Source organism: Eptatretus burgeri, chromosome 3, assembly GCF_056783735.1.
Source record: "Eptatretus burgeri isolate ZD-2024b chromosome 3, Ebu_testis_v1, whole genome shotgun sequence".
In the NCBI taxonomy this organism is placed as follows: domain Eukaryota; kingdom Metazoa; phylum Chordata; class Myxini; order Myxiniformes; family Myxinidae; genus Eptatretus; species Eptatretus burgeri.
The window spans coordinates 115,166,122-115,181,478 of NC_140963.1; the positions used below are offsets into that span (position 1 = coordinate 115,166,122).

The following is a 15,357-nucleotide window of genomic DNA, read 5'->3' on the forward strand; positions in this document are numbered from 1 at the left end:
AAAATGTTCTCTTTGCGTTACTAATACGTTATGCATATGTCCAACACGTTATTATACGCCCAAAAATTAAAAAAAAAACATCAATAGTTCAGCGTACGCCAGCGTTTTACATACATTTTGATACGTTGCCATACGCTGGCTAAAACGTCAAGGTGTGACAGCGGATTTAGAAAGTGGAAACATTTTTTCTGCCCTCAACAATGTTATATGCTCCATTTTTTTCTTTGCAGTTCAAATGTACGTCTTTTTTGTTTTTTTTAGTTGTGATTTAATTTTGCTTGTGGTTTTCAGTAATATTTCATTTTGTGCTGCTTGTAACCACAGACAAGTGGCAGTGCACAGCATTTGCGTAACAACAGCTTGCCTCTGCAATCTGTAGATGGCTTGTCAATGGGCTTGACAACCAATGGACAACCCTGTAATACCAGGATTGGTGGCTTTCCACTACACTCTTGGCAAGGTATGACCTGCACACCACAATGCACCATCTCACAGCAACTTCGTACATTTATGAATTTAGAAACTGTTTTTTGAATTTGCAAACCATATTTTTGGGGGGCTTTATGTGACTTACATAATGTTACCCCACCCCTTCCCCAAAGAATGTTGGAAACTTGATCTCCATCTAGGAAAGACTGCTTTGGAAAATGCCTTCAACAGTTTATTGGCAAAAGCTGAAAATTAAATTGCCATGGATATACTTAATCTGCTGCGTAATTGGTTAATACACCTCGAAAAATGTTTTTTCTTACCCTATTTTTTTATCAATGAGTGGTGCCCTCTGCATGGGTTATAGCAAGCTTTTACAACCCTCTAAGCCCTCATGCCTTGGCCTCTGTTCTTTCATTTGTCCTACCAAGACATGTTTGTGCATTTCAGAACAAGATGGTCACCCAATGGCAAGCCCTCAGTTTCTCCAGGATGAGAGGACGCGAGAGAAGCAGGTTTGAAACAAATTCCTCTCCACACTATTTGCCAGCTTGCTTCGGCTCGAGCAAACCTTATCAGCCCACGAGCAGACTGTGCTGAGCAGTGGTTGATTGAACTGACTCTTCGGGCTTCTCTTGCCAAAAGCATTCAAGCAAATGAAAAGTGCCAATGCCTGTACTGCTGGTTGACTTGTAGTGGAAAAGGAACCACGTACACTTTTAATACGAGACAGGTTCTTGTACAAGCAGATGAATTTTGCAAATGTTGAGGATGGAATTTGTCAGATATTTTCACAGTTCATGCTCGCGATGTGTTTTCTGCTTCCTTGTACTTGTGCAACAAATATGTTACTGTAAAAGCTTGTTATAAGACTCGAGGAAAAAGAAAAATTTAACAACTGGTACCTTGAGTCGACAATCCCATTTAACAAATACATATCATCTTGATATAATTATAATTTCATATTGAATGAAGAAATATGATCAAAATTTGCTTGGACTTCACTGGGAAATTTAAACTCTCCATTCCAAAAGGGAATTGCAGGTTGAACTAAAAGTGTGGAATATTGTTTATTTCCTTCTTTTTAGGAAATGCTGGGGTGGTATATTGTGCTCCTATGCCGTGAATGCTATAAGGCACAATATAGTTTTATGTTGCCGGGGGAGGGGGGGGTGGTTCAGGGAACATTTCTTTTTTGTTATATTTCAATGACGTTATTGCACATGTGGCTTATTGTTATAATCTTCTCCTGACTTAAGATTCTTTCATTTTTCTTCTCTTCCCTGTCTTGTTTTTAGATTCTCGTGGAGGATCTCTAAGTCTTACTCACGTTGTTGTTCTTGTGGACTTTTTTGTTTCACAGCCTACAGTTTTCATCGAAACTTCCTGAAACTTGGCGTATATATGTAACAATATCCTGCGCAGACAGTAACCATCTCCGATTTTGAAAATTCCTCTGAGAAAAAAAAGTTAACACTTCAAAATATCTCCGCTAATGAAAATCGCCTAAAAAATTATCTCCGAAACTAGGCAAGCTTTTTAAATTCTGTTTGCGGGAATCGAACAGGGCATTAGCAGAGATTAATTACCGCACATATGATGCATCACTGTGACGTCGTATCAAATTTTATGACGTCATTCCTATTTTTTGACATTTTTTGTTTTTTGTTTCACATCCTACAGTTTTCATCGAAACTTCCTGAAACTTGGCGTATATATGTAAAAATACCCTGCACAGACAGTAACCATCTCCGATTTTGGAAATTCTTCCATGAAAAAAAGTTAACGTCATAATATCGCCGCTAAAGGTCCTGTCACACCTTGACGATTTAGCCAGCGTATGCCGACATATGAAAAATTTGTCTAAAACGCTGGCACACGTCGAATACGTTATGGGTAAGTCTGGTATACGTCGTAGTATGTTGGCATACGTCATAGTACGCCGAGCTGTCGACAAATTTTAACATGCTTGAAATTTTTTGACGTATGCCAGCGTATGACTCACACGTTCCGCATACGCTGGCCATAAGTTGCAGGCATGTTACGCGATCGTCGACACACGTTACTTGTAAGTTTGTGGTGATGATGTTGAGGTCACAGAGAGATTCACTTATCTTGGCAGTGATATTCATGTCTAAGCTGGCTGTGAGCTAGAGGTGGATAGATATCTGGGTTGGGCCTGGGTAGTCATGGATTAATTGGATCATGGGTTGGGCACTGTCAGTACCTGTGCAGGAGGATGAAAGTCTGAGTCTTCAGGTCATTGGTGCTTCCAGTCTTGCTCTTTGGATGTGAGACTTGGACTCTGACCAGGGATCTGAGAAGGAGACTTGATTCCTTTAATACAAGGTCTCTTCGGGGAATCCTTGGCTATCACTGGTCAGAGTTTGTGTCCAACGAGCGGTTGCTGAGACTCAAATGAGAATTGTACCTGCACAGTCCGTGAGTGTCAGCTGCAGCTGTATGGACATGAGGCTCGTTTTCCTGACGCTGATCCTGCTCACCATATTCTCTCAGCGAGGGAGTCTCATGAGTGGAGGTGGCCAATGGGCCGACCACATGCCTCATGGTTGCAGCAGGTTGATCGGCATCTCCAGGAGATGGGGATGGGACAGGCATCTGCCTGGGGGATGGCCAAATGGAGGCCCCTGGAGTACCGGCGGAAAGTGGATGCATCGACGCTCTGCTCCGGTGCATGCTCCCATACCTGACCTGACCTGACCTAAGATTCATTCTGGAACATATTGTTTGTTTTGACAGTGTCAGATTTGTTGAGGTTCGATGTTTATTGTAAAAGTTGATTTTCGGAAAGGGGTAACAAATTATTATGTTGCAGTTGGTTGTCGAGCAAGTACGAGCAGTTTGCAGAATGGTTGAGAGGACTTTCATTAATGTTCTCTCTTTGGGAATATCTAATTAGGAAAGCCGAGTGAGAATGGGGGAGGAAGAAGAATAGCCAGTCCCGAGTTGCTTTGTTACATCCTGTGCCATGACGAATGGGAGTTTTGTGTTTGACTGTGAAGTACACCCAAGTTTTGAGTGCACTTGCCCGCTGACACAGATCAATCATGTAAAGAACCCGTGGGGTTTGTGCATGTATGTATATGTGTGACTTTCAAGATTAATCGTACAGATTTCATACTGGGGGGCATCTACTGTATTTTGCCTATATCCAAAGATATTGGAAGAATCCCACTTCCATCCCTCCGATGCACAACAATGATCCCCCCCCCCTTTTTCCCCTTTGCTCAAAGTATGTATTGGAACTTCCTCCTCACAATTTTATACCACACTTCCAAAGAATCCCTTTACAGTATTGTTGCAGCTTTTGTTTTTATTACAACTATTAGAAATAAAGAAATTATAAGCAGAAAAATAGATGCTTCCAATGATTGAGTAAAGTACTTGATAGGTTTGGAATTATTTTGAAAAAAAAATTTTATGGAGAAAATTATATTCACAGTGTTAAATCTTTTGTTGATTAGTGTGATACTTTAACACCCTCAAACTTCTGTCCTGTATTAAATGTACCAAATAAACATGTGGAGCATCAAATGCACGCTCACAGATTCGCCACTAAACATTCCCTTTATTGTTCTCATGAAAAACTCGTAGCATTGAAGGACAATTAAACCACAAGCATAGACTGCTTTCACATTAATGTTGTGCTGCCGCACGGTTGGAGCTTCAGATCACCAGAACAGTGACAAGGCTAATAGCCCATGTACTTGAAACGTTCGCATTTCGATCTGGTCGTGTTAACTAACGCGTGACCAATTTATCAAGGTGATGTTATTTCGGAGGCAATCTTTTCGTGGAAAAATGGTTGCGTAAGGCAGGTGACAACACCATTGAAGGCCCCACGCCACCTGTTTCACTGCTGGCTTTAATCGAGCTTCCCTTGTTCAATCGCTTTTCTCACTATCCTGGCAACACTTTATATTTCTCTTAATTCTTCGCTTTATGGCGGCCATTCTTTGTGCATGACTTTTTTTTTTTAAGTGATTCTTCCCAATTGAGAGATAGGACCAAAAACGATATATAGCACGATATTTTAAAAAATTATGGACAGATTATGACAAAACTTGGTGGATGAGTTGGGTAAGTGACAAGAACAAGCCGACTAGATTTCGGTTTCGGTCCTGATGCAGATCCCGCCTGTCAGTGGGATACAAACCGTAAACTGTTCAGCCTGATGGAGGTATGCACTCTACCGAGTGTCATTGTAGTATTTTAAGTAGTTTTATGCGACTCTTGCATTGTTCTTATTTTGATGCTTTTGTCGTCAATTATTCCTCTGCTTTTTATTCACTGTAGATTTAGTTTTTGTTGCATCTTGCACCCCTTTCTGTGCTTTCTTTTGTATATGTTTATTAATTTTGTGCGGACATATTTCCTGTACACAGCTTGCTTATTTTTTTCTCTTCTGTGCTTATTTGTATACACCACTTATCTGCTTGTTCATATATGCTCTTCATTCTGACTCTTTTGCTCTTACCCCTGTCAGACCTCTCTTTCCTTACTTCTCGCTCATCTAAATCTCAAATTTCCCTTCCCCTCTGTTTTCTTGTCTCTCCTTTGTCTCACGAGGAATCAAGTGTAAAAGTTGTTCTGGGAGTTTTATTTTGTTTTATTTTTTGCTGAACTCAAGCATGATCTCTTGCAGGATTATTTGAAGTCAAAACGCCAAGGGCAGGGTAAGAAGACACACAGACCCCAAAGCGTAAAGAATTCTGAGCAACCAGGTGTGACAATTTATCCAACATTACACCAACAAAACAGATAATTCAATCAGAGGTAAGGTCACAATATTTATGATGGTTGAAGAAGCAAAACTGCATGTCCAACTCTATTCCCTAAACAATGATAGTTGACATTAGGTTCAGCATCATTACTGATCGATAGAGCCAATAGCATTCTGGCATAATCACCTCATCAGCAACTTGTTTCATCCAAAACCAGCCACTAATTTGATTTTATGACCTGTTACATTTTGCTTCACTTATCCCTTTGCTTTTGATTCATACGAAATACATGATGCTTATTTGTTACTTAGATGTTCATTGTTTTTTTTTATATACACAATGTCAAGGCTCATATGAGAGCTAAAACACAGAACGTATAACGAGGGGAGCAGGAAACAAGAGGGGCAGGACAGGGAAGTACAAAACAGTGGGGAACAGAGACATTAGGGGATCTATGGAAGGAAGAGAGATGGGGTGGGGTACACGGGGTAAACAAGATGGACACTAAAGGGACTTTCAGGAAGGGAAACGGAATTTGAAGGATGTGGGTTTAGGGTGGATTAATGGGGGTAGAAAAGATCATGGTTTAGGGTTGGGAAAGATGAGAGATGGTGGTGAACAGCTGTTTTGAAGACCTGGAGGGAAGAGTTGGATTGAAGAGAGTGTGGGAGTTTGTTCCAAAGGTGGGGAAAAAAAGAGGAATGAAAGAATGAAGGTGAGCAGTCATTCTTGATTTTGGTAGTTTTACCAGAAGGGGGTTGCTGGCAGACCTTGAGCGCCCTGCGGAAATATGGGCAGCACAGGTAACAGACAGAGCAGAGGAGGCGAGGCCGGAGAGGTGATGGTGGAAGACAGAAAGACCACCGACCTGCCTGCGGTGAGGGAGTGAGAGACCCACAGCCTCATCGCGGGAGATACCAATGATCTTAAATGCCTTGTTTCCACAACGTGAAGTCAAGAAAGGTGAGAGGCGGCAGCACCAGCCAAGAAATGAGAGCGGTACTCCATCAGGCTGTGGATGAAATCTTTCGTTCAGAACTTGGTCAACGATTAATATTGCCAATAATCGTACCACCTTGCCTGGCCATACGAGCCATTTTTTTTATGGGGGTGGCTACAGATTTGTCCAAATGATTACTACGTTACCCGAACGTACCCTTCACTGGCATGTAGATGTACTCTGGGAAGTGTTGTCACTTCCGCCAAGCTCAATGGCTCCCCCACCATCCCCCTACCACCACCACCACCCCTCCTCCACAATCCCACTTTCCACCCAGTAGTAGCACAACCCAATACGACCCTTTCAAAATTACGTCATGAACGTCGTTTCTAAAAGGCCAGCCATAATAAGCTGGCCATTGCGTGGGGTGATTCCCTCTTTCGTCATTTTAAACACTTTTGAGCAAACTGAGGCCAATTTCAAAATGTTCACTAATAATAGCGCTTCGGCGACACAAACAGCCGACAAATAAACATCTGAAACCCCTTCAATGAACCGCCGCTAAGAAGTCCTGAGACATCGCACAGCTTCCCCGAAGGCCAGTGAGAACATACCTACTCACGAACTCCCGGAGTCAGATGGTCTCCGCAGAAATAATACGACCTTCCGTGGACATAATCCAGCAACACGAACAGCTGATCAGCAAGTCATTTAGAATACTTCTGGTCAGATCTTCAGAGGTCCCTAGGCCCTGTACAGCTTCTTTGCTCTTCCATAACGTGTTGGTGATTGCCATACCCTCAGCCATTTGTGTTTCTGCATATGCGTGATTGTGTAACACACATTCAAGGATGGAAGTAACGTTATTTTGAAAGTGCTTGAGGGTGGGTGAATCCTTGGGAGTCAGGCAGAGAGCTGCTACTTGCCAGATGTACAATAAATTCGATATTTATTGCATTTTTACTGTTATTTTAATCCCAAAAGGGTCACAATTGATAATTGCAAAAATCCTCATATATGTGACAATTCACGTGTGTTTGAGTTTCACAGGCTGTCATCATTCCGTCATCTCGCGATATTGCATCATCTCACGATATTTTTTCATCCTGATATTTTAATGCTGCCTGAATTATAAAAGCAATACTGGCTTGTGGTTTTTTTTTGGGGGGGGGGTGCATTTGCTCCCATTGACCCCATGCCTCGTACGCCCTTGCCATCTTGTGAACAATTTATTGTACATAACACACTTGATTGCTGTTTTGAAAAAAAATAAGACGTGAGGTTCAAATGTCACTCTTCGGTCTTTTCTGTTTGTACTGCAGCATCATAATAATTAGTTTTATATTCTGTCAGTTTCCTACTTTGCTGTCATCTTTTTGTGTACCTACAGATTAGGGTGGTCCTTATTCCTCAACTTCGGATTTTCTAAGCTCCAACCCCCGGGATTCATTGGAATAGTCGAGAAAACTCTCCTGGTGAATTTTTTTTTTCCAATCGGACAACATTTACCCCTCCCTCATCGACCTTGAAGTTTCACATTGAGGAATAAAAACAACAATCCTTGAAAAAAATTTTGTACCATTTATTCCCAAAATGTTAGCTTATAACACACAACATACAGTATTTTATAAATGGTTACCTCATTACACAGTTAAATGTATTAAACTATCACAAAAATCTGAAGCACAATGTCCCACAAGGATCCTAGGTCTGTCCGACTTAGTGCTCCTGCTCCTGCTGGGCCGCCACACCAGCAGCCACGGTCTTATTTGTGGAGTCCGGGAACTCCGCACTATGATGAGAGACAACTTGGAGGAGAAATTGCAGTTGCTCATCATCCTGAGTTAGCATTCGGTTGTTTACCTGGATGAGGGCAACTCCTCGCTCCGCGTTGTCGTTGATGACCGCTATCCCCTGCACGAAGGCCACCGCTGTCTGGAAGTCTTCCCGCTGCAGCCAGGTCGCGGGATCGGCATCGAGGAAGCCGTCTTCCAGGCACAGATTCTGGAAGAATCGTCGCGTGTTGGTTGATACCATGTCTTGCAGTTGGAGTCCTGAGATGTCTTGGCTGGGCAGCTTTGGGCACTTCGCTGGAGATTCATCTCCCACCGTGGTGTGAAGTGAGGTGAGTATTTGCCTCTTCTCCTCCACCATGACCATGGGGTCAAAGAGCGACAAGCTCCTCCGAGAGGTACCACAGGTGCCCTTGCAGCTTGGTCAGAGCTGCCTTGCCCACGTCCCGGTTGGTCGTCAAATCCTTCAGCAGTTGCAGGTCGTGTCGAGGGGCAGCTGCGGCCTCCGGAACCAATGTCCAGGCTTTCGCGTACAGGCGACTGACGAAGACGGCGATTTCCCGCAGGCCCTTCTCCTCCCTCGCTGTGAGCTTGAATTGGCTCCAGAACATCCACACCTTCAGTGCATAGATGGCTTTGGACATCCACCTTGCATGGTGCATGGGTCCGGGGGCTAGGAACCTAACTCCTCGTGGGGGGACCTGGCCGAGGAAGATCACAGTCAATTCCAGCAGCTCCCGGTTGTCGTCCCGAAGGCCCTTATGGTTGATGAGGGTGCTCTGGAACCAGTCCTTGTCCACATGGTCCAGCAGAGGACACGTATAGGGGTGGGAATCACCGGACTTGAACTGACTCTGGTGGATGAACTTCCAGTGACCTTGTAAGCGCTTGAACATGATCACTGTTGGACCTGACGTGGGGCCGATGATCGTCGTGAAAGCCGCAGCGAGGAGCAACTCAAGGACATGATGGTGGCACGCGAAGTACAGGAGATCTTTCTTGAGCTGCTGTTCGATCAGGACACAAGCCCGTTCTTCAGGCCAGTGTTGGAGGATGTCGTGTCAAACGACATCCCACCGATGCGCTCAGTAAAGTCCCAGTCTTCGAGTGCCCCGACAACTGCTTTGGCCATCTCGGAGCCCGTTCCGTTCGGCAGCTTGGGGACGTTGAGGAGCTGCACCGGTCCATTGCCTGAGACCAGAATGGGATGTCGATCGATGGTCTCCTTGGTCGTAAGGTCTTGCATCAATTTCCCATCCCAATGAGTGTGCAGCCCCCCCCCCCCCCGTAGCTCCTCCTTGAGTACCACATAAGCATCCGTCCGGTGTTTCCGCCGATGCCGCCGGATTGAGCTGCGGTTGATGTTCATCTCGGAGACGTCATGGCCGAATGAGTGGGCTGCCGCCGACAGGACATAGACTGCTCCCCGGTCGGTAATCTTGGTCCTGTCCAGAGCCGCTGCCACACTTGGCGTGATCACATTTGTCATAGCCCTCCTGGGGCGCTTTGGAGGTCTCGCTTCTTCGTCTCCGCTCCCCTCCTGACTGCTCTCATCTGCAGAGGTGGACGACGATTCCAATTCCACTTGGATCGTGGACGTGCTGGCTTCATCCTCCGCACGCTGCCTCTGTCGCTCCTGCTCCTCACGGTGTTGAGCGGCGCGGGCCTCCACAGCAGCTAACCGTGTGTCGACAGATCCCAGCTTTCCATGGCGACCGTGTTCATGCTGAGCTCGCAGAAATGCCTTATCCTCCTCATTCGTGAGGACGTCCAGGGCATTGGCGGCGGCGACATCGAAGAGATTCGTTGTCCGCTTCTTGAAAGCTTCCTCACGCACCGCTTGAGAGCCAGCTCGCCCCTTGTTCCGCTTGACGTTTCCAAACTCCTTATGGAGTTTTTCAATCTTTGCCAGGATGGTGACCTGTCGCTGTAGTGGGATCTTGGCTTTCAACCAGAGCTCAATGACAATTTTCATGACATCGTTGGCCGCCTCCCGCACAGAATTTCTGTCGACCTCGATTCGGTATATCAACAGTCCCAGCACTTCTTCTTCCGAGAGAAGTTGAGACCCGGCAATGATTTCCAACGGAGCAATCAAATAGCGACGGTTCGCTGCTGCCATGCTTGATAGATTGGTGACTCAACCAGAAAAAAAAAATTGTTAGGGGGTGGTGAGAAGAACGAGTATTACACATTACACAAACACACAGATCGACGTATCACATCAAAAGAGACGATTGGACATTACAGGAGCGTTTTAAAGTTCAGCACAGGTCGATAGGTCGTCGTTCTAATGTCAGCCGCCCCGAGAAACTGAGGCTAAACTTCAAGGTCGATGAGGGAGAGGTAAATGTTGTTGGAATTTGAAATAAAAACACCAGAAGAGTTTTCTCGACTATTCCAACAAATTCCGGGGGTTGGAGCTTAAAATAAATGAATTCGAAAATTTACCCCCTAACGAAGGACCACCCTACTACAGATGTTTTTTTTGTAATGTAGGAAAATGCAGTTAGCATCAGTTCAACTCATAGTTTTTAATCTTTTTCGACACTCAACAGATCCCTTGCCCTTTTTGTTTACTTTGAATTAAAACTTTGTCTTTATGGTCTTTCTTTCCTTAGACTATGAAGAAGTTTGGGCAACTGGAACCTGCTGAATATCTTTGAAGTGCTAATCATGGCAACTGTAACAATCCTGGAATGACATTGCTGCAATTCCATAGCAGACATGGACAGCGGCCTTGGAGGACAGACAGGACAAATGGCATGAATTGCTGTGGATTTGCATGTTTGAATGATTTTTCAACTTAAGTTTTGAACCAAAGTAATATTTTGAAATCTTTTTTGACAAATGAGATGGATTGTGTACATGTTTTTACTGGGTGCAAGGCGCTTGAAGAGAAATATGGTTTATGCTCGTTAATTTTTATTTTAAATTAGCACCCTTTCTCAGGGTTATCCGCCGAGGCCTTTACTCCACATTGATCATTCCCATGCTTCTACTCGGTAATCTATTTTGCTCGCTCATGCCATGTTTATTGTTTCATTTAAGACTGCTTGCAAACTCTTTTGCACATTTTCTAATTCAGGATCATAACAACTTGTAGTTTCTGTCAGTCATTTTTAAAAGAAAATGAAAAGATTATATCTGTGATCCTGGCTTAATGAAACTCTTGAAAATTTCAATGAAACTCTTCTCTATATTGTTCTGCGTTTAGAAAACTTTATTACACATGGCAAAGCAAACTTTTATTTTCTTCTGTTTCTGCGAAGTTTATTTTGATGAAATTTATCGGGATTCTTGTTAAGTTGTTATTTTTTATCTCACTGCTGATTTTCATTTATGCATGTTTTAATTATAAATGGATATATGATGGAAGTTTGCTTTGGGGTTGGGGACAAGAGGGAAAACTTTTTTTCGACAGTCCCCCCCGCCCCAACCCCCGCCATGTACTTTGGTTAATCTACAGGACGTATCTTAATTATGAATGGAATTTTGAACGTCTCAACATGTATGAATAGTGGGGGTTCTGGATGTAAAAACAAAATTGTTGTTTGGCTATTTAAGAAGGCTGGAGGACAAACGACTTGACAACGTCTCCAATTGTGAGATGTTTATATGGCTAGTTTTATTCGTTTTTCATATGATACAAGGCATTTATGCCATTTGTAGTTGCACAAACACAAGACAATAGAAAAAAAAAATCAAGTATGGTTCACCAATATTTGAGGTTTCCATTCTAATATTATTACTCGCTCCATTCAGGTTTCTGCTGCTGCTCTAGATATTCTACATTGAACGAAACGTTTTTCTCATAAGATGTCTCCTCTTCCTCCGTTTCTCTCCCTGGTTATTCTCTCTGTTCCGCTTTGACAGGCCCCTCCCCCACTCCGGAAGTCGTGTTGCTGTATATGTCAAGAACTCCGTTGCTCATTGTCCTCACTAACCCCTCCAAAGCCTTCTGGCTGCATATACCTCTCCACACCCACCTAATGTTTGCCTGTGTGGTATACCATCCACCAAATGATAACAACTCTCTAGACACCACTATTTCCTCAAACATAGATCAAATCTTTGCAACCCATACTAATTGTCTGTTTCTCATCTGCGACAATTTCAACTGTCACCATACCAGCTGGCAGGATGTTGGCTCGACAACAACCAGAGATGTAATTCCAGCAAAGGCCTTTTGCGACTCTGTGGGTTTGACCCAATCTATAAAATTCCCAACATGGATTCCTCCTCCTGGTACGTCCTTCCTTCTGGATCAAGTAATGACTAACTTTCCATCAAATCTCTCTTGTTCTTTTTATGCCCCCACTTGCTCTTCTAATAACTTTCTTGTCAAGGCCCATATCTCTGGCTATTGTAAGGGAGGAACCTCAATAACGCAGGATATGGCTGTTTGCACAAATCAACTGGCAGGGTCTTCAATCTCACACAAAAAATTGGACCACCATCTCCACAGCACCTGATTTTGATTGTGTGGGGATAGTTACAAAAGTCCACTTTCTCTCATGCACCAGTTTATTCCATCTCATCTTCAACTTTCCGATTTACCCTCTTGATCCGGATATAATGAATCCTGTGGGGAAGCAGTTGCAGTCAAGCATCTTTCATTGTCTGCTTGGAAAGCGAACCCGACTGATTTGCTTTCATTCCATACGGTTCGCAACAAGTGTGGGTCCATCTTGAGGCAAGCCAGAAAACATCATCTTGCAAATCTCAAGGCCGAACTCTCCAAGCAGTCTCCTTCCTCCAACTCATGGTGGCACTTTGTCAAGTCCATCTCTCGTGTTTGCTCCCCCTCCATCCCATCCCTCACCTCAAATAGTTGTACTGCAGACTCTGCCCGAGATAAGGAAGAAAGTCAAAACTCTGTCTTTGCCTCCAATCTCATGTACCCAACCCATTCTGCGCTGTCTGCATCTTACCCCAACACACCCATCTTACCCCAACACACCAATCTTGCCCTGTATATTGGCTTTTGTGTCCTCATCCAAGGATGTAGATAAAGTACCAGCTGACCTTGACCCTGCTTTGGCGACAGGCCCAGATGTCATTGATGCCCTTGTTCTAGAATCCTGCGATGCTGTTCTTGATCACCCTCTATCTGCCCTCTTCAGTCTGTCCTTTTATCACAACCTTCTCTTCTGTCCCCCACCCCCAACCCTCTCTTCAGGGAAATCATCAAACATCACTCCCATCCATGAGAAGGGTGCAAAAGCGAACCCTGCAAAAGAAGCATTTGACACAGTCTGGCATCCTGAGTTCCTTGGCAAGCTCTCTGCCTGTAGCATACATTGATGGCCTCCTTCAATCCTGGGTTTCTGAATTCCACTACTCATTCAGTCAACGTGTTGCCAATAAATGGAACCCTCTCCCAGTGGAAGCTGGAGTTCCCAAAGGCAATGATTTGGGCCCAGTCTTGTTCCTTATCTCTGTTAGTGGCTTCTCTCATGCTCTGAGAAACCCTCTCTTCCTTGCAGCGAACTCCACACTGTGTTGTACAGTACCCCCAACCTGGCAGACAACAACGACGTCTCTCTCTTTGCTGATCTGGAAATGATTAGACTCTGGTCTGACAAACGAAACTTGTGCTTCAAACCTGGAAAATCCCACAGCCTCACCCTATCGCTTCAGAATGATCGTCAAATGAACCGACCTATGGAAGTGGTTCAGTCTCTTGAAATCCTCGGCTTCGTAGCAAAGCTGGCCTTCAAAGCCAGCCGCAGACTGGACATCCTCAATCATTCCAAATACTTCCTTGGAAAATCAGAGCTATTCAGTCTACAAGGCTTTATTTGTAGCTCAATGGCATACTGCCGTCTGTTGTGGGCCGGTGCTCATTCCAGTGTCACGTCTGTGTCTCCTGAATTATGTGGAATCTAAAGGTCTTAGAATGAATGTAATCTCCCACTATGCCGATGATGCCGAAACACAAGGTTTGTTGCTCTCACATCACCAGCAGGTCAGTGGTCTCTCTGTTTTCTGCCATCTATTCTCCAACATTGCTCCCTCTGCTCTCTCAGTCTGACTTTCCCCAGCAACTCCTGGATGCACGCAGTCTTCCAGTAACCCCGTCCTTCCAAAAACCAGATGTATGCCTGACTCCACACTTCAACTATTTTATTCCTTTTCCGTGTGTGTGTGTGTGTGTGTGTGCGTGCGTGCGTGTCCCTTTCCTGTTATCCCCTTGCCCGTTGTCCCAGATATTGCCTCACTTCCCCCCTGTCAATTTAACCTTGCTCTTCCAGGAGCCTTGTTCTTGCAAAAATAAAATACAATATAAAAGATGATTGATCTCTGCTAACTGCTGTGGGCAGCAGGGAGGAAGGAGAAAACCTCAATGAATGTCTTATTCATTTCATCCATGGTTTTTCCTGTCTTCCAACGCAGATTGACACTTGCCATCATCTGCAATACAGGTTCATTGCACAAATATAAACCACTGGTTCTAAGTTTGGAATGTTTCAATCCCTGCCTATATTGGCAGTATTGCCCGTTGGACGTTGAGCATCAACAGTACCTTTCCAATACCAGTTTGATTTCTGTTTGGTTGTGACTTATTTAACATGACCATTTAATGCAGTATTTGTCTGTTACCAATAAATGTCATGTTGCATAACTTGCATTTAATTTCAACGACATTTGTTTCTGCAAAAGGAAACTTAGATTATCTTTTCTCATGGAGACAGATTTGTTTTAACATTATTGAAGTGACTTCTCACCACAGATAAAAAGGTGTGTGTGTGTGTGTGTGTGTGTGTGTGTGTGTGTGTGTGTGTGTGTGTGTGTGTGTGTGTGTGTGTGTGTGTGTGTGTGACAGACAAGATCAGACCCCATTACTGTAATAGGGACCAGGAGGCAAGTGCCACACCAGTTCTTGCTGCATCCATCCTGACAGGAAATGGCTGCCACATATTAACTTCTCTGTGCGGTCAGGAACAATTTAAATTTTAAAAGGCTCTTCTGGCTAAACAGTTACATCAAGCTCTACATATTTGGCAGAGCTACAGCCTCTTGTATCTCTGCAGGATTGCACTGCAGCCATTACGGGGAAAATAATTTAATTCTAAATTTTATTGACCCGTCCACCCCGGAGAGGGAACATAAGTCCACGGGTCCATGTGTCGAATTTGTTAACCCTCATCAATGTGGAGCAGATGCTCCTCCCACTACGGATGGCTGACAGGTGCATACACATAAAATGGGCATCCCATCTGCCGGCATTAGTTTGTGGACGTTAAAGATTCCACTGTGTTCTTGGGGAAGAGTCTGCAAGCTATAGCCAGCACCATGGGCAAATTCAAAATTCCTGCCCTGCAACTGCTGGGAGAGGGATGGCAAACCAGCCAGCATGATCCTTGACAAGAAACTCCTTTGGCAGCGCAGACACTCTTTAACAGAATATGAGACGGCGGAGAGGCGTGCGTGTGCGCGCGTGCGT

At 44.2% G+C, this 15,357-nt stretch overlaps 1 protein-coding gene and 1 pseudogene across 4 annotated transcripts in view; one reads left to right on the plus strand and one right to left on the minus strand.

The window, feature by feature from the left end:
- Window positions 1-14,541, plus strand: part of LOC147030784 (uncharacterized) — a 206,197-nt gene extending 191,656 nt beyond the window's left edge. For all 4 annotated transcript variants that reach the window (XM_085875196.1, XM_085875193.1, XM_085875197.1 and 1 more), the window contains 4 exons: window positions 325-460; window positions 880-944; window positions 5,096-5,174; window positions 10,529-14,541. In XM_085875196.1, the coding sequence (XP_085731322.1) occupies window positions 325-460; window positions 880-944; window positions 5,096-5,174; window positions 10,529-10,563 (315 nt within the window). In that variant the 3' untranslated portion in view covers window positions 10,564-14,541. The remainder of the gene's footprint in view (window positions 1-324; window positions 461-879; window positions 945-5,095; window positions 5,175-10,528) is intronic.
- On the minus strand, window positions 7,834-8,979 carry LOC147030785 (uncharacterized; annotated as a pseudogene).
- Window positions 14,542-15,357: the final 816 nt, after the last annotated feature.